Raw genomic sequence first — 18,592 nt, forward strand, 5'->3', positions numbered from 1 at the left:
TATTTCCCTAGGTGGGTGGTGAAGCACTGGGATTGGTTCCCTAGGGAGGTGGCTGGAAAATAATCTAATCTGCTGGTTTGTCCTGGGGCTGGAGATTTGCATCGTTCTCACCGGCACTGGGGCAGCGACGGGAAAGTGTCTGTGCAGCGAGAGGCAGGTTCTTGCACCCGGGGTTTCAGCAGGAACAGACCCAGCCTGTTGAATACACAGCAGCTGTCTGCCCGGCAGCACCCAGGCGCCCGCGAGTGCGAGAGGGCTCTAGTCAGGGAGAGTGAGGTGCCCAGAGGTTTATCCCTCTCATCCCCAGTGTGTCTGGGCCTGCTGGGGAGAGGGGGCCGTGGACTTACCTCAGGGTTTTGGTGGGAGTAACAGAGGGCATGCCATAGGGGCTCCCCCCCCCTTTTTTTTTGTATTTCCAAATTTTTCCTTCAGCCAAAACTCTCCCTGGCTGCATAACCAACTGTGCACATCAGGGTGTGTAGCCTGGTTCCGAAACTGCTGATCATGCTGCCAGCCTCTCCCAGCCGGCAGGGAGTGACACCCCTGCTTTCCCCCTGGGGATGCAAAGGGCTGAAGAGTTTCTATTGTGCCGGCCTATTCCCTTGGGATCTCTGTGACTTGCCCAGCCCGGCGAGACGGCCCCTCCCGGCCCCGGGGCGCAAGAGAAGCGAACCACGACTGGCCCTGCAGAGGCAGAGTTTGCAAAGCGCCTGGCCGGGCGGCTTGGGGTGATGGGCACAGAGGGTCACAATGTGGCTGCAGTGGCACCGGGCCCTGCATAGCCACTGGGAACAGGGAGGGTTTCCCGCACTGTAACCCTGCAACCTCCCCCCCACCGGGAATTCAAAGCCACCTGGGAAAGCAGCTGCCAGCGCGGAGTCTCCGCAAAATCCGGGTTCCCGTGGGCCGGCCCCAGGAGAAAACCCCACTCAGCCCGGCCCGGCTGGCCCCACCCACGGAAAACAGCCATCCCCGCTTCCCCACCCCACCGTCCGGGCATCTGTGAGGAAAACAAACTGCAGAGTGCAACCCACACCCATGGGAGCCACAGGAGCATAAGTTAATTCATTCAGTTACCATGTAGATGTGAGTTTCAAAGCAAGTTGACTGACCTTGTGTTCTATAACTGGCTAATAACATAGTCACCCGATCCTAACGGGTTAATAAGCTCAGGCTACTTCTACACTGCAGTGCTATTTCGAGATACTGGATTATCCCAAAATATCTATCACACGTCTTAAGAGAAGCTCGTTATTTTCGGCTCGCTATTCCGATGTTAAAGTGTAGCCACGAAGCTAAAGTGTAGCTTTATGCAAAGTCATGTGTATGCTGCCGGCCACCCTTTCTGAGATCAGAAAGGACCTTGACCTTCTGGTAAAGCTACGTCAGCCAGAATATTGTGTCTAAAGTCGATTCCAAGGCAGAGATAGAGTCTGATAATTTTTTGTTTTATGTTTTAAAATTAGTATTGTCAAACAAGTAAAAGGGCATGATGATTGGGTGGTGAGGAGGTGAGGTTTAATTGTAATTTGATATTCCTGCTTAAATATTCATATTGTGTCTATGTACCAAAGAAATCAATTCTGGTTTGTGCGTGTGAATGAGGCATGTGTGTTGCGAGAAAAGGATGAAGGCCAAACATTCTAGAAAGAAGCGGAGGACAGATATAAAAGCGCCAGGAGATTGCGGTATGCTCCCACCGAACTGCGGATGATGGGCAAATAAAGATGAGGCAAGCACCTATCCATTGGGACAAGATAGCTGTGATATGAGAGGAACAACGTAAGCAAACAAACGCTTCAAAGCGCAGTTGATTACAGTATAATGTAAAACTTACCGATCCCAGCGAAGTAAAACGACTATGAAAAGGGACAACTTTGGCATGAAACTTTGGGGTACGTCTTGCCAAGGACGGGAGCATCGGTCTGGACTGCCAGAGCCCCCGCTCCTCCAGTTAGCCGTGGACTGGTAAATATAACGTCAACTGGTGGAACAGTGTGCGTGTGCGTGTCTGTATGTGTGTGCATGTGTAAGCATATGCTAACAGCTTTGATGTGGTATTTTCAATAAACAGAGAATATTGCCTTTTGCCCCTATAAATATCACCCCCTCTCTCCCGCTTCTTGCAAGCATAACAAAAGAGCAGTTGCCATGAGTCAGCAATGAAATGAGGATCTTAGAATAAAAGACCTGAGAGACCCATGCTCAGAGAAAGGAATCACTTCCAGAAAGAAAGCCACTAAGTGCGAACTGCAATCTTTGCTAATGGACAGAGATGCTGCAGAAGAAATCTCAGAGCGCAGGAGGTTTTGAAAAAAGCGGAGCTCGATTAGGAAGAAATATTTGCCGAGATTCATGTAAGGGAGAAGCAAAGGAGCGCTGAGCTGGAGAGAGGAGCTGCTGAAAGAGAGAAAGAAGTCCAGGCCAGGCGAATAGAGCAACCAGCAGCAGAGGAGAGACTCAGCGAAGCTGAGGAGGGAGTTGCCAGACTAAACTCCAGATCAAGGGGGAAATGGGAAGAGCGGCAGAGACGGTATCCGCTTGGGAGTCGTGTGTCACTGTGTTGCTCTGTGCTTTAATGATGACATGGCAGAAATGTGCAATCCGGCTGATGTCATAACCCAGCCCCCAGAGGAGTCTGAATGCAACTCTGCTGTCCCCTGTGACTACCAGGGAGATTTGGGAAGGAGGGTCGGGCGGGGGGGGGGGGAATTGACTTGGGGCAGTTGTCTATGTCTAGCCAATTTTTCTGTGACCAAGTGGAGAGTTTCTCTCAGTGTCTGCCTGGGGGAGAGAGCTGTGTGTCTGGCAGGAGGTTGCTGAAGGCCTGTCTCAGGCTCAGAGGCGAGGCTGGAATTCATTCAAGGACAGGAGGAACTCAGAGATCAGGACGATGTTTCTGTGCAGCAGATTCCAGTCCGGCTGAAGCCGTGACTGAGGAAAAGATCAAGTTTGTGGCGATGCTGGACGGAGGCCTAGTAAAGCTTGTGGAAGAGAAACCTGCCCAGGAAGAACCCGATTTGTTGCAAATAGCTCTGTAGGATCAAGCCCCGGTGTGTGGAGACCAGCTGGAACTAGCCAAGGCGCTGGGACAGAGGAGAGACTGTCCCCAAAGGTTGGTCTGTGTGGAGCACAAGCAGCTCGGCTGGGAAGGCAGAATTTCTCTCCAGTGCTTTGTGTGTGGAAGTGGCCCCTCAGTTCGTCATAGCTGAGAATAACACAGCTGTCCCACAAGTTAACCCTAAAATGCTCGTCCGCCAATGGTATTGAGCCAAGGATGACAAAAAGAACGGTACATGTGCGCTTGCAACGGATTTGTTCTTGTTGCTGGTTTCCACTTTTGTAACCAATGTGCTGCTGCTACCCAGAACTGTAAACCTACCCAATGCGCATGATCTTTTGGTAAAATCCCGGAACATGTTCAGATTGGCACGTAATGCCACACCGTACGGTAAGAGATCTAGTAATGCTTATATTTCCCAGTTGTTGGTGCCTATAACTTGTGTTGGAACTTATCACGAGAGAAGGCATTCCACACTTAACGTGCTATATGAGCAGGGAAACTGAGGCACACCGCCATCTTGCTTTCATGGCTAAATTCCAGGATTCCTACATTATGGAGAACATGAATATCTATATTCACTTGGTGTTTATTTGGTTCCAGACATTGGCCAGAGCTTCTAGAGAGAAATTACCTTTAGCTTTTGGCCGGCTCACCTAAGAAATCATATATAGAAATCATGGTACAAAAGAAGATCAAATCCACTGTTGTTTTAAGCAATTATTGCCTTGCATTTGTCACAAAGTTCAGGGATATTATGATGATCATATTGAACCTTACAATGATGAACCCTGTTTTAGACAAACATGGTTTTCACAAACCTTTCCAGTCACACGCTGTTATTTCTAATACTGAATTAGAACCTGTAGCAATACAGAGGCAGGCATGGGATAGCCCTGTGACACACGCAGCCATGTTACTGGCATCCCTTCCGGCATCACTTTGGCCGTGGTGGGGTGACATTCTTGGCTTCTTGATGTGAATGTGCAGAATTTTGTTGTACCTGCCGTTGTAGGTTTGCTCAACGTTTTGTACAAAGTGGGTCAAGGGAGGTGTCTATTGAAAGCTGATACTTTGCTGGTTGTGTTTCTACTATTCATGTGCATGTCAGAGTCTTCTATGTAGAGTGATAAGTATTGGCCATGTTCTGACATTCTAAGTATTTGCTTCAGAGAGATATCAACAGGCTTCACCCGCCTATTGTAACAGGGTGGCTACTCAAGTGAATTAAAGTTCTTGACTGGCAATGAACCTTAACTGTTGCCAATACACATTTGAGGAATGTTGCTGTAAACCTCAGCCTCTTCTTTCTTTAATAAACCTTTAGAGGTTAGATTGAAAAGAACTGGCCCAGCGTATATCTGCACTTGCCCCCTAGTTAGGACTAAGGAGGCAAATGAAGCATACCGAAGTTGCTAATGAAGCTCAGGATTTAAATATCCCACGCTTGATTAGCATATTTGCGGCCTATCGTCATTTTTAGAAGCTGGTAGGCTGAATTACTGTGCCACGTGTAGACGCCATATTCCATCAGAAAACCCTTCCCTCGATTTAACTGTTACTCCTCGTTCAATGAGAAATAACAGATAAATCAAGGAAAGGGTTTTCTAACGGAAAACTGCATCTACACACGACGCAGTAATTCGGGTTACTGGCTTTTTTAAATGGCGTCCGGCTGCGAATATGCTAATCAAGCGTGGGATATTTAAATTCTGCACTTCATTAGCAACTTCAGTATACATCATTTGCCTCCCCAGTCCAAACTAGGGGGCAAGTGTAGGGTGCAAGAGCATACCCCCAGCGTGCTCTTCTGGATAAGCTCTGAGGCTGTGTCTAGACTACATGCCTCTGTGTCAGCCGACGGTCAGGGCTCCCTGTATCTGTCCCTTAAGACCGGCTGAAGTTCTTTTAAATTGTGCCTGGTTCTGTTACAGCAACTGAAGGAGTCAGGTTAAAACTTAAACAGTTACAGGTTTATTAAAGAAGCTTATAAATCATATGGTTACAATGGCTATTGTTCTATTTCTTAACTACTAGCAAAATATAGATCTTAAAAATGGTTATAAAAAAGATAAAGATAGAAAAATAGAAATAATGGTACCAAGTAACAGCTTACTCTTTCTATGTGTACACTTAAGACAGAGGACCACATCCAGGTACAATTTTTACCCCCTTCTGTGCCTCTCGACTCCAGCATGTCAGGCCGGGGCCGGTCCCTCAATTCCTAGGAAAGACGAAAATACGAGGTGGGCGTCCCCATAGAACCTCGGGAGGTCAAACACCTAACCCGACCAGCAGGTAGAGGGTAGAATGTCACTCAAAGTGAGTGTGTGCTGGGCCCATCTTATATACCCATGGGGTCACGTATTTCTCTTTCTTGTCTGTAATGCCAATTGATGCTGGTCTGTCTGCTGTGAGACCAGTTCTTACAAGGGAGTTGTGAACTTAATTTACACTTGTAAGAGAGAATTGAGATGATTAAATTGGAAGTACGGGACATTGTTTTCTCAGTGGGAAATTCCTCTCCCAGGGAATGTGTGTGTGTTCGAATCAACATAGGTGCCAGCCGCAGCCTCGAGGCCAGCTTATTGCCTTAATCGCTCTCTATCCACATATCTGGTTTTTTTTTAGCTCCTCAGGATCAGATGAGCCAGCATAGACTATGCTGATATTATTGCTCCTTCTCTGCCCTGTGCTTCAGAGAGGCAAATAAGATGGATGATATGGGGTTAGTCTGTCTGGCTACACTCTGTCGTCAGAGGCATGTAGATTAGACACATAGGCAAAGGCAAATGAAGCCGCGATTTAAATGATCGCAGCTTCATTTAAATTTACATGGCTGCCACGCTGAGCCGACAAACAGCTAATCAGCTGTTTGTCCGCTCAGCGTGCTAGTCTGGACGCTCCCCTGCTGACATCAAAGCACTTTGTCGGCAGCCCCATTATTCTTCGTGGGATGAGGTTTACCGGGGCTGCCGACAAAGGGCTTTGATGTCGGCAGGGGAGCGTCCAGACTAGCGCGCTGAGTGGACAAACAGCTGATCAGCTGTTTGTCGGCTCAGCGCGGCAGCCATGTAAATTTAAATGAAGCCGCGATCATTTAAATCGCGGCTTCATTTGCGTTTCCCAAAACAACAAATCTACATGGCTCCTTCAACGGAGCCATGTAGTTTAGACGTACCCTGAGGTATAAATTGGCCTGAGAATGGAGCTGGTCCTTTAGCATTGGAAGAACCTGTTTGGAGTTGGTGCGATTGGTTTTCATAACCTCTCATCCATGTAGGGTGCCGTGCTGGCTGAGACAATGGGAAAGCTGGAGTGTCTGAGGGGATTCTCAGTGCGGCAAACAGAAGTGCTCTTTTTGACTGGTTCAGTGCGCATTTTAGTGGAGGTCCTCCGCTCTTGGGCTGTAAGTAGCCCCATTTCTAGCATTCACCCTGATTTGACCCTCTCATCGGTGTCCCCAGAACCCGTGGCTGCTGGTATTTGCGTCAGACTGGGGGAAAAATACTCAGCAGCAGCCACACAACACACCACAGAAACACTTCCCCAGGAACCTACTCCTGCAACAAAGCTCATTGCCAGTTGTGTCCACACACCCATACTAGCAACATCATCACAGGAGCTAACCACATACGCCCCAACATCAGGGGCTCATCCACCTGCACATCCTCTAATGTGATATGTGCCATCCTGTGTCACAATGCACCTCTGCCATGAGTATTGGCCAGACCAGACTATCTCTGCACCAAAGGATTAATGGACCCAAATCAGACATCAAGAATGGGAACATACACATGGGAACATTTTAACCTCCCTGGACAGTCAATAATGGATTTGAAAGTAGCCATCTTTCTACAAAACAATTTCAAAACCTTTCTCAATGGGAGATAGCTGAACTAAAGCTTCAGGGGGCAGCCAAGTGAGTCTGAACAGAATAAACTTAGAAAACAACAAATGGTCTGGTAGCACTTTATAGACTAACAAAACATGTAGATGGTATCATGAGCTTTCGTGGGCACAGCCCACTTCTTCAGATGACCGGGGTCTTGAATTTAGGATGTGCAGACCCACAATAAATAGGGGAGAAAGAAGAGGGGGAAGGAGAAAAAAGAAAGGGAGCGGGAAACAAGAAGCAGAGGGTATAAAAATATCAAAGGGAAAAACAAGTAGGCAGGACTGGCAATCTATAAACACCTAAGGACTGGATAGTTAAAAAAAGCTAATCTTTTTTTTCCTTCCCTCCTCTCCTCTCCCCTCTCTTCTCTTTATTTTGGGTCTGCACGTCCTAAACTCAAAACTCCGGTCATCTGAGGAAGTGGGCTGGGCCCATGAAAGCTCCTGATACCATTTACATGTTTTGTTAATCTGTAAAGTGCTACCAGACCATTTGTTGTTTTTTAAATATAAGCTGAACTCACGTTCATTTGCAAATTCAACACAATCAATTTAAGACTGAATAAGCATCTTAACTGGTTAACGCACTACTCTTTTGATAGTCTCATCTCCACATCAACTGCTGTGAATGAGTCACTTCCATCCGGATTTGATTAACGCAAGTAACGTCTCTCTTTTGTTGTCCTTATAGGTAGTCGCTGCCTCTGTATCTTCCACTCCTGATGAAGTGAATTTTACCCATGGACACTTGTGCCTTATGAAGTCTGTTGGTCTCTAGGGACACGTCTACACAGCAAGGCTAAAGTCAGAATCAGCCACACTACTTGAGTAACATCGATTGCGTAGCTTAAGTTGCAATATCTTATTTCGGATTTTGGCACTGTCTGCACAGCAGGAAGTCCGAATTAGAGCACTCTTCCTCCAACTTCCCTTACTCCTTGTAAAGTGAGAGTTACAGGAGTCGGAGTAAGATGTCCTTCAGCTCGACATTATTTCAACATTATGTCAAAATAACTGTTTTCTGTGGTCATAACATCAGCTTTTCTGAAATAATCCTGCTGTGCAGATACAGCCTAAAACGCCATAGGACTCCTCCTTGCTTTTGTAAATACAGACTAACCCAGCTAACACCCTCTGACTTATTTTTGGAGTAAGACCCATTGAATTCACCGGCTCTTCTCTTTTTTGAGAAAACGAGTACAGAATGGGGTTCCCTTTGGAGAGCTGAGTTCTGCAGAAGTAAAACAGGGAATAGACTCATGGCATCACTATTGTGGTCTGTAGCCATCATGTTCCTAAATAAGGGGTCTGTCTTATGTAATATAACATATGAAAACGACATACGGTGGCAACTGGCAACTGTAGATTTCTCTTACTGCAGTTTTCTGCATTGTGTAGCTGGAGGAGCGATTCTAAACCTAGTTCACTAATTGAACAAGCCATAAGGATTTGCGAAGCTAAAACTTTTTTTCTATCAACACCCAACACAGCAAACAGCTTGGGAATTTACTCGTCAAATCACATTTATACGAAACAGCACAGAGAGGGTGCTTTGCCAAATGAATCTGCCCAATCTGTGTGTCTTTGCATGTGTTCCCGCAGTCTGCTGAGAAACGGAAATTGTAAGGCGAGAACTCTCAGGAAGAAGAGCAGGTAGTTAAACAGGGCAGATTAGAGCCGTTCATTCCCGTTTTATGAGGTTGTAAGTGTATGTCCAGCATGTTATTGATGAGATGTAATTGTAACTGTTACTTTGAAAACACAAAATTTAGTATTTTATCGATGATTTTAAAAAACAAAAAAATACGATTTAAATTAAAAAACTGATTTTTAATATATTTTTTTAATAACTGCTTTGTGTCCACCCTGGAAATTATCCAAAGCAATGACACCATTTGAAATCCTGTCTTGTCTCCCAGCGGTAATGAAAGATTCACTGACACTTTGTTTGTTTTTGTCAAGATTCGTCTGTCCAAAGAGAAGCAAGAATGTTGAAGGGGATCAAAATAGGGCTCGCACTCACTTTTGTCTTTGTCCTGGCCTTTGTCTATAAACGTTTCCTGCCGCGTGGCCACAGCTTCTTTTGGACGCCGAGTCCTGAGCTCTTCGCGACACAAAAGGATGATGTGAACGAGACCAGCGGCATCATCTTTGTGGAGACCACATACCGCTTGCAGATTCCTCCGTTGGCTTCATGTTCTGTGGAATCTGCTGCCAGGGCCTACCCCGACAGACCTGTTCTTTTCTTCATGAAAGGGCTGAAAAATAACACGTGGCGGGATTCAAGTTCCAATTCCACAGCCTTGGCTCTGCTATCTGCAATGGAGAATGTCTTCCTTCTTCCTCTCCTGATGGAAACTGTTTTCCAGGAGACACCTCTTCTCCCATGGTATCATAAGGTGAGAGGAAACATGAAGGGGGAAATATTTTTGAACCAGATTCAAAGTAGAAGTGGAGGGAAATGAAGGTTTTTACACTTTATTCAAGTTTTGAAGCCGTTGTCATTTTGCTGTACAGAGTGTGGGCCCCTTTTTCATGACATTTTCCCATGCATTAAATATTCATTGGAATTGTTACGGTCATTGTCCATTTCCTGGGGGCAGGAGTTATGGCAAATGGAGCATTTCCATCGTCATTTCAGTATTTATATTGTCTCAAAGTGGTGAATCCCCCTTTTTCCAGAAAGGCAAGAGGTCGATACAAATGTTTTTGACACATTTCAGGCATCATGAATGTAAAGTGAGGATTTGCTGTTTGGGAAATATGATTTCAGTGCTTGTTGAAGGTGTCTGGGAGTCACGGAAATGTCTGGGCACAAGATTTAGAAGCAAGAGAGAAATGCAGAGGTCAGTTTGGGTGGGGTGTTCTAGTCTTTACCAGCTCCTTTCAGAAGGGTTATTTTGAGAGTTCACTCCCCTTGGAGTTCTTGCTTTGGCCTATTTGAAAACACAGGCTGGAATCCTCCTAAACGTTAGGAGCTAGGATCACTAAAGTTGGTAGGAAGCTTTCTCTTCTCATAACTTAAAAACAAGGTAAGACTTCAGTTGTGCCAGGAAATTGGGATGTTCCTAGAATGGGATTGCTCCTCACAAAACTGTACAGAAAAGGCAGGTGAAAGGAGACACCGGGGTGAGCTCCCTTCTCCCCATTGGGGACTGCCCCATCTCTGGACCTTCCCCCAGGTGTTCTTTAGAGGGAGATAGTCATCCCCCCCGATTCAGAGGGGGACATTGCTAGCTGTTCCCCTTTGTCAGGGAGTGAGGGGAAAGTGCACAGTTGGCTGCATTCCTCACTCTGGCTGGGGAGTACAAAGGGCAGATGTACCTGGACCAGCCCCAGCTGGGGACATGCGCCCTTCCCTCTGTTTTACTGGCTGGAGCTGGAGCAGCCATGGAGAGATGCTTCCCACTTAGCACCAAGCTCCTGCAGTGAGAGAGCGCTGGGTTAGTCCTCCCCTCCCCAGCATCCTGAACCCCTCCTCCCCAGGTCCAGTATTTAAATGAAGAAAATCAAGAATTAGTTGAATTAAGGCCCTGAGCCAGGCCGGGAAAATCTTCTAGTTCGTTTGTAAATGAAAGCAGGGAGTCGTGGGAACAAGCAAGCACCTGGCTGCAATATTGGTACACCGGCCCGCCCTGCCCCCAATAAGGCCTGAAGTTCTCTCTCACTTCTTATCCTCTGCAGAGATTACCAGCAGAGGCCCCTTCCAAAGCCCTCAAAGTCAGTGAGAATCTCTCAGTGGATTCATAGGGACTTTTGGTCAGACATTGCGTGTGCCGATTGACATGGGGGGCTGTTTGGGGGAAATAACAGTTAAGGGTTAGTGATAATGAAGGGTAATAATAATGAAGGAGAACTGCATAAAACTGAAGCAGAAATGAAAAGACCCAGTGCCAAAACTGACATCTTGACAAGCAATAAAGTAAAAGAAACAGTGAGAGGCAAAAAACAATAAAATAAAAACAAAATAAAAGAAACTTAACAAAAGGGAAGTGAAATCCAAGTGAAGACAGTGGAACGGAGCATAAACTCTGACAAGTGTAAAAATACAATTTTAAAAAGCCGAAAAGAATGTGAAGAACAGCTCGCCAAAGTCTCTAAAAGTAATAGCGAAAAGGACAGTAGAAGCAGGAAGCCAACTAACCCACCGATGGGGCCACTGAACGATCCAGATGCTAAAGGAGCACTCGAGATAAACGGATCAAACAGATAAATTACCCTGTAATAAGACACCCCACACCAGATGGCATTCACCCCAGAGTTCTGAAGGAACTCAAATATGAATTTGCAGAACTACTAACTATAGTGTCAGTGGGGTGGCTATTTTAGTCTGCACTGGCAAAACCGATGAGGAGTCCTGTGGCACCTTAAAGACAAACACATTTATTGGGGCATAACCTTTTGTGGGCAAAGAGGATGAATCTGATGGGCAGGAATAGTGTCCCTACATTCTGTTCACTCCCTCTGGGGCACCTGACAGTGGCCACTGTCTGAAAATAGGATCCTGGGCTAGATACTTAGTGTGACCTAGTATGGCCCTTGTTATGTTACTAAGATTCAGATGTTATAATTCTTGGGTGTTCCTTGGGGTTTCCTGTGCCTGGGACACTTGTACAAAGACACTGAACAAAAGCTACATGTGCTCTTGCCTTTTTCCAACAGTGTGTCACACCTGAGCAAGAAAAACGGCCGTTATTTGAGGAAGGGATTACAGTTAGGACAGACACGGCTGAGAGTTTTGTAGAGGACATAGCTAACGAAAGCAGATGTTGAGATGTTTTGAAGTGGAGTCAATTGCATCTCTGTGATCCCTTTCCACCTCTGCAGGTAAATCCAGCCCAGGAAAGGTACTGGCTTCATGTCAGCTCTGACGCTAGCAGACTTGCCCTCGTCTGGAAATACGGTGGGATCTACATGGACACCGATGTCATCTCCATGAGGCCTATTTTAATGGAAAACTTTGTGGCGGCCGAGGCTTCCCAGGTCTCCGGAAGTGCGATTTTTGGCTTTTCTCGCCATCATGGGTTCCTCTGGGATTGCATGGAGGATTTTGTTCAAAATTACAAAGGAGACATTTGGGGATACCAAGGGCCCAGCTTACTAACAAGGAGGCTCAAAGCGTTGTGCACCCTGACCGATTTCCATAACGTAGAGGATATAAACTGTCAAAACATTTCCTTCCTGCATCCTCAGCGTTTCTACCCCATCCCCTACTCGGCTTGGAATCGGTACTTTGAGGTCTGGGAGAAGAGCTTCAACTTCAACAACTCCTATTCCCTGCATCTGTGGAACTACATGAACCGGGAACACAAGCGTGTGGTTGCAGGAAGTAACACCTTAGTGGAAATTCTCTTCAAAACACACTGCCCCACCACGTACAAGGTCCTTATTCAAGGCCCAGAAGGCAGTGTTCCATAGGCAACAAATCAAGACTGAGTGACGGCATTAGCAGAACAACGTGACTCTTCCAGCCCTGACAGCCCTGGGACTAAATCAATTGTGCACAACATGAATCTGCTCTGAGTCAGTGACTCCCAGCCATTTTCTGTCTGTGAGTGACTTGGTAGGAGAGAACCTCTCAGAATCCATCTCTTCTCCCAAGGTTCTCCAGGAGTGAATGAAATCAGTAGGCAAGCAAGGGTGTAAATACCATTGTGGATGACTTGATAAGCACCTAAGTAATCTGGGAGCCTGAGTACTAGTGTGAAAGGTCACATTGGCTTTGGTGTCCAAAGCTCCTCTGAAAATCAGGGCGACTCAGGAACCAAAGGGCCAGATGTTCAACAGCGTTTAATGCCTAGAGATGCCCCTAAGTGTACTAGAAAATCCCATTGGGCATCTGTCCTCCCCCTCAGGTGCCTCAATGCCTTTCAGAATTTGTTCCTTTAGATGTCTTTGGAAATTTTGCCCAGCCACTTGCTGCGAGTGTCTATAGCACCCTGTGCAATGAGCCTGAGGCTTCGCCCTGCTACTGTAATATTGATGTTCAGTAACTGTGAATACAATAACGCTCCATGAACAACAGCCCACACCTCCCGCCTCCTCCAGATGTTCACTACGATTGTTTGTTTTCCTTCTCCTTTTCTCCACCCCGCACAGTGGGTGCAGGCAGGGGGCTGCTCCAGCCCTGCAGAACTCACCATCCCTGACATGCCACAGACAGGGGCAGCTCCCACTGGTATGAAACAGCCCCTGTATGTTGCCCCGGAGACCACTCCTGCCTGTCCAGGGCGGATCGGACCTCCCACCCCCAACCAACCCATCCCATACAAATCGGTTAACTTTCAAAGTAGGGTAACTCCTCTGACTGCCAGACATGGCCCTGTGTACAGGGTGGCAGCTGCTCCTGGGGGTCCCTAGGTCTTGCCGGACCACGGAGGTTGCCAGACCAGAGAGTCCCAGACCAGAGAGGTTCAGCCTATATGTTGATCTAAATCCCTTTGCTAACACTTTAGGGCAACCATAAAGTCAGCCTCCGCCTGCACAAGATAGCTCTCAGCCACACCCAAACTTACACCCGGCAGGTTCAACAGGCAACCAACTATAAGCCGGGCGACCGACTGCACCAGCCTAGCCCATGAATCAGACAGAATTATTGGCACATTATTGATTTGTTTGTTTTTGGGACATTCCTGCTGGAAAGAGCCGGGCTAGCCACACTCCCAGCCAGCTCCGTTCTCACAAGGACAAAATGGGGCAACAGAGTCCAGCCCCCTCTGGTTCTCCAACCAGGACGGGGGCACTTACCCCTGTCTTGCTTCCGGTGTAGCAGCCCTGTTCAAGATGGCCCCGCAGAAGATTGGCTGCTTTTCAATCAGTGCCATGCCTACAGCTGTGTTTGTCCTCCTTCCAGGCCTTGCGCCAGCCCCTGCCAGTTCCTGTAGAACCATAGAACACTCGGCCCTCAAGAGGTCATCCAGTCCAGTCCCTGCCCTCACGGCAGGACCCAGTACCATCTAGACCATCCCTGATAGACGTCTGTCCAACGTGCTCTTCAGTATCTCCAGTGATGGAGATTCCACAACCTCCCTCGGCCCCTTCATCCTCAGCCTCCTGCGTTCAGTCCCAGCTCTGCCTCTTGTCCACGCTCCTCCTCTCTCCTTTGTCTTCTGAGTCCCTCTAGTACTGATATGCAGCTTGCTTCCTGGACTCTGCCCCCTGGACCCTGCTCTCACTGCTAGGCTGAACTCCCCCTGCCACCACGAGACCTGAGCACCCAAGGCCCAGTTGATAGAACACACCCTCGCAGCCACACCGCTGCACCACTGTAATAACCTTTGTACGCAGTGTGCATCGGAAGGGATCGTTTGACTATGCAGGGTTTGTTGCTCAGCATTGTCCTCATGAAATGTGGCAGCATTGAAAGGGTTTGGGTAAGAAGGCTCCGCAAGGGCCCTCTAGTTCCACCCACTGCCAAGATGCAGGGGTTGTTGTTCTAAACCAGGGGTGGGGAATCTAAGGCCCAGGGGCCAGATGCACCCCTGGCTTGCCTGGATCTGGCCGTTGAGGCTCAGAGCTCCCACTCCAGCATTGTGGGGCCTTGCTAGTCTGTGGTGTGGAAGGAGAACGTGGGGAGAGCCTTTCTCCTCATTCGGGGGATATGTTAATGGGAGTTTATTTAGGATTTTTTCACTTCCAAGTTGTGTGAGCTCTCTCAGTTGATCTTTTCGGTGGTCAGTGGCCCCCCCACCCCAACCCTCAAAACCATCCAACACAGCCCAGCAGACATAGATTGTATCTCAGGGGAAACTTCCTAATTGCAATAACAGCAGTACAATGTTGAGAGCAGTGCACTGTGGGTAGCTAGCCCCCAGTGCCTGTGCTGCTTTGCATTCTGCGTTATGTTCCCGGTGCATGCTGGGACCCAAGCTGTGCAGTGGGTGATCCTAGGTTCATGGTGTCAGCATCCCATCATGCACTTGTCTCCTCCCTCCTGCCTTGCATGAGATCAAAGCAACCAAAGCAGGCACTGCGAGAGCTTTGCTGTCCCTCAAAGAGGTAGGCAAGCATGCAGCAGAAGCAGAGACACAGCTGTCCAGCGGGGTCCCTTTAAGCGTGTGTCTCTGTAAGGCTCCTGCACCAACGCTCAGAAGCAACTGGTGATCTAAAGCCCTGGCTGAAGTGGTGCCTTTTATGAGAGAGAGCGTCCAATCAGTCTGAACGCTCTCTTTCGAAAAATCAGATCGCTTTTTCAATGCGCTTTTGTGTGTGGACGCGCTCTTTCGGAATAAGATTTTTTGGAAGATCTTTTCCGAAAAAAGCTTCTTCCGAAAGAAGCCAGCAGTCCAGATGTCGCCTCAGCCACCCTCAGAAACATTACAGAGGAAGTCAACAGGCGCTACGATGAGTTACCAGTTGGCAGAGAAGCACGTACAGCACAGCAGCCACACCGCTATAAAATGGCTGGCTGCTTAGAGCAGCTTTTATTTGAATCTGCGCATGTAAAAGACCAGCAGCTCCTTAGAAGTTTTCGGGGGAAAAGCCCTAGAATTAGAAAGTGCAATTGCCAAGCTGCTGAGGAATCAGCATTTGAGTGTAACACTCTGTGTAGGCCCTACCTGGTAGTCAGACCCAAAGCCCAGTGTGGTCAAAAGAAAGTCTCCGAGGGCCTATCTACACAGCAGGGCAAAAGCTGAATTAAGTTATGCAACCTGAGCTACGTCAATTGCGTAGCTGAATCTAAAATAGCTTAATTTGGATTTTTGGCACTGCCGACACAGCAGAAAGTCGCAGGAAGAACACGCAGTAAGAACTGCCCTTACTCCTCATGAAACGAGGGTTCCAAGAGTAGGAGCAAGAAGTCCTCCAGCTCGACATTATTTTGAAAGAATGGCTTGCGGAGTAGATGTGCTCTTTGTTATCAGAATAACCTCATGTCAATTCACAAGGCCATGGCCAAACAGGTTATGGATTCGCTTCAAGAGAGTCGATTAGGGATCGTTGCTCTTATTCATCTGACCATGTCACTACTATTACAGGCTTAATACTGCCAGATGGTTACACAGCTGCTGCAAAGTAACACGTCAACAAGCTCGAAGCAGAGCAATGCATAAAAGAGAACAAGAGGAACTTAGAAATGCTTACACCCCTTCAGTTTGCGGGGAGTCCTGTTCCTGCCACTTCTCACCAGGCCACAGTGGATGTGGATCCAGCTTGGGGAATCCAGGGCACCCTCCGAGGTCTAGGTCCCTGGTGAGACTCACTGGGCTTGGGACTCTCTGCACTAGTTATACTACAGTTGTTTACTGGTGTGCACGTATTGGCTCTACACCATTCTTATCACCCTTATGAGCTGATACCGAGATCAAACTTGTTTACTGTTAGTAGTTTCCCAGCTCAAGGTATGGGTTAAAGCTGATAAAGCCCAGCTGCTGTTTGCGTTTGCAGACGCCAATGCTGTGTACTGCTAGGATGGAAACTTCCATCCTGGGCCTGCTGACCTACAGGCTCCCCCACATATGACTTTTTATGTGACACCTCAGTTATGCCAAAATAATGCTGCTGTGTAGACGAACCCTCCCAGAAAAGTGGGCTGAATGGAAGAAGAGATGGCCACCCTGGAGTATGGCCATTCCCCAGATTGGAACAAACGGGAGTTTTCAGTGACGTTGAAGCAGTGTTTGCGCTCTGACACCTCATGAGCGTTTCTTGACAGCAGGGAGAGATCCCGGGGTGACGCTTTAGCTCTGCTGCTCTTTCAGGAACACACTGACACCTTCAAAGCCGGGCGACCCTGAATGTGCCGGGGGCTGCCCCCTCTTGCCTGAGCAGCCCCGTGTCTGCTGGTGTCACGGGGGGCTCGCTCCTTCCAGCCTCCCTGGGAGGATGGGGGCAGATCATGGTGAAATGCGAAGCAGTTATCTTCTGAGTTTCCAGGCCCACCCACCGCTCCCTCAGCCTGCCTGTCCCAATGGATGTGCGGGACAAGTGCAGCTGAAGCTCCCAGCCCTGCTAGTGGCTCCGCCAGGGACACGTCTGCATTGCTGCTGGTAGAGCAAAGCAGAGCCAGTGAGGGAGGGCAGAGGGAGGGGAGATAAGAGTGAACTGCTCTGTCAATCAGGGTGGCTGACCCTAATAGCAGGGGGGGGGGGGAGCAGGAGGGGTGGATGGAGCCTAGAGAGGAAGAGCAGCAGAGGTAGCTGGCGAATGCTGGAAAATTGCACCTTGAGTGCATCACTGCTGCGTTCTGCAATACTGGGCCTTCCCCATCTCTTCCTCATTGCACCCCGAGCACCTAGGGGCCCCACTGCACAAACCCACCAGGAACAGACAGGCCCTGCGCTGGGGAACGTACAGCCCAGAGGTCGGAGCGCCCAGGTGTGTGGAGCGCTCTGAGCCTGCGAAGGGGGCAAGGGAGTTAACTGGTGACACGGTGCCCGGCCCTGGGCAATGGGAGTGAGTGGGGGCTCAGCTCCAGACCCCTGAACAGGCCGGGCCTCAGAGGGGGAGGCAGGGCAAGGGTCAGCGAGCAGTCAGTGCCCTGACTTAACAGGTCCAGGCCTACTGCGCCCTTTGCACCCGCATCATTGGCCCTGATTACCATCAAACCTCCCACAACGTTATGTCCTACCCCCCCCCATCCTCCCCTGCTACATCAGCTTCCTAGGGACGTTCGGCCTGCGTTGCTGGCCTCTTCCGCCCTTCGGAGAGGAACTCGGCCTGTGGGGAAGCCTAACACACCCTGTTCCCACAGAGCAGCCTCTCCAGCCCCATCTAGATTATTTGGAAATGTGTCTCCTGGCTGTGAAAATTCTCCCCCCACCTGCAACCCACCCCCTGCGCCCCAGTGGGTGAGACTGCTCCAGAGCGGGCCCCGCAGCCAGCACTTACCCAAGCCCACTGCTGCGGTGCTGCCTGTCCATGCAGGGGAGCCCAGGGACGTGGTTCCCACTCGACACGGGGCTACGCAAGGGCCGGGCTGGGCACGTGCTCTGTGGCACAGTGAGGAAGGCAGCCAGCCTGTCCCAGGGATGTGAAGGGCTGAGAAACCGGGGTCTGGCCTGCTGCTGCCATGCTGGCCTGTTCCCTGGGGATCTCCGTGACTGGCCCAGCCCGTCGAGACGGCCCTTCCTGGCCCCGGGCGCAAGGGAAGTGAACCCCGACCTGGCCTCGCAGAGGCAGAGTTTGCAAAGCGCCTGGCTGGGCCTTGGGGCGGCAGGTGCGGAGAGTCACAATGTGGCTGCAGAGGCACCGTGCTCTGCACAGCCGCTAGGGACAGGGAGGGTTTCCCGCTGTAACCCTGCACCCCAGCTGTACCGCCCGGGAATTCAAAGCCACCTGGGAAAGCAGCTACCAGTGAGGAGCCCCCGCAAAATCTGAGTTCCCGTGGGCCCAACAGGGAGAAAACCCCACTCAGCCCGGCCCAGCTGGCCCCACCCGTGAAAAGCAGCCTCCCCTCTCCCCGAATCGTCTGTGGGAAAAACAAGCAGTTGCTATGGCAATTGGACAGGCCTGGCTGCACTCCACTCTGCCTGGCAGCCTCCGGGCATGGGTGCAGCTGCAGGGACTGCGGTGCCGCTATTGCGTGCGGATGGCGGAGCAGGGCAGGGTAGAGCTGGGCCCAGAGGATTACAGCCCCGGAGCGCAGCATGAGGGGGTGGGTGCCTGCGGGCCACATGTGTGTTTCTGCCCTCC

At 49.3% G+C, this 18,592-nt stretch overlaps 2 protein-coding genes across 13 annotated transcripts in view; one reads left to right on the forward strand and one right to left on the reverse strand.

Moving 5' to 3' along the window:
- Positions 1 to 18,592, reverse strand: part of LOC102458804 (alpha-1,4-N-acetylglucosaminyltransferase-like) — a 101,755-nt gene that overhangs the window by 57,844 nt on the left and 25,319 nt on the right. The gene's annotated exons all lie outside the window — the stretch shown is intronic.
- On the forward strand, positions 23 to 12,982 carry LOC102459544 (alpha-1,4-N-acetylglucosaminyltransferase-like). Of its 9 annotated transcripts, XM_075937273.1 has the most exons (5): positions 25 to 3,451; positions 7,650 to 7,762; positions 8,561 to 8,611; positions 8,921 to 9,357; positions 11,786 to 12,982. In XM_075937273.1, exons 4-5 carry the CDS (start codon positions 8,947 to 8,949, stop codon positions 12,374 to 12,376), a joined length of 1,002 nt encoding a protein of 333 aa, XP_075793388.1. In that variant the 5' UTR covers positions 25 to 3,451; positions 7,650 to 7,762; positions 8,561 to 8,611; positions 8,921 to 8,946; the 3' UTR covers positions 12,377 to 12,982. The 9 variants fall into 9 exon arrangements, with proteins under 9 accessions (XP_075793382.1, XP_075793390.1, XP_075793389.1 ...); XM_075937275.1 differs by lacking the exon at positions 8,561 to 8,611 and having other exon boundaries at positions 24 to 3,451; positions 7,650 to 7,786; XM_075937274.1 differs by lacking the exon at positions 8,561 to 8,611 and having other exon boundaries at positions 24 to 3,451.

The sequence above is a fragment of the Pelodiscus sinensis genome, chromosome 10 (assembly GCF_049634645.1).
Source record: "Pelodiscus sinensis isolate JC-2024 chromosome 10, ASM4963464v1, whole genome shotgun sequence".
Lineage (NCBI taxonomy): Eukaryota > Metazoa > Chordata > Testudines > Trionychidae > Pelodiscus > Pelodiscus sinensis.

Bases quoted from the DNA above. Each gene is read 5' to 3' on its own strand.
- LOC102459544 (XM_075937267.1), top strand. From the start codon at position 3,418: ATGTTCAGATTGGCACGTAATGCCACACCGTACG. The intron at 3,452-8,920 runs GTAAGAGATCTA...GTTTTTGTCAAG, and splicing joins ACGTAATGCCACACCGTACG to ATTCGTCTGTCCAAAGAGAA. The intron at 9,358-11,785 runs GTGAGAGGAAAC...CCACCTCTGCAG, and splicing joins TTCTCCCATGGTATCATAAG to GTAAATCCAGCCCAGGAAAG.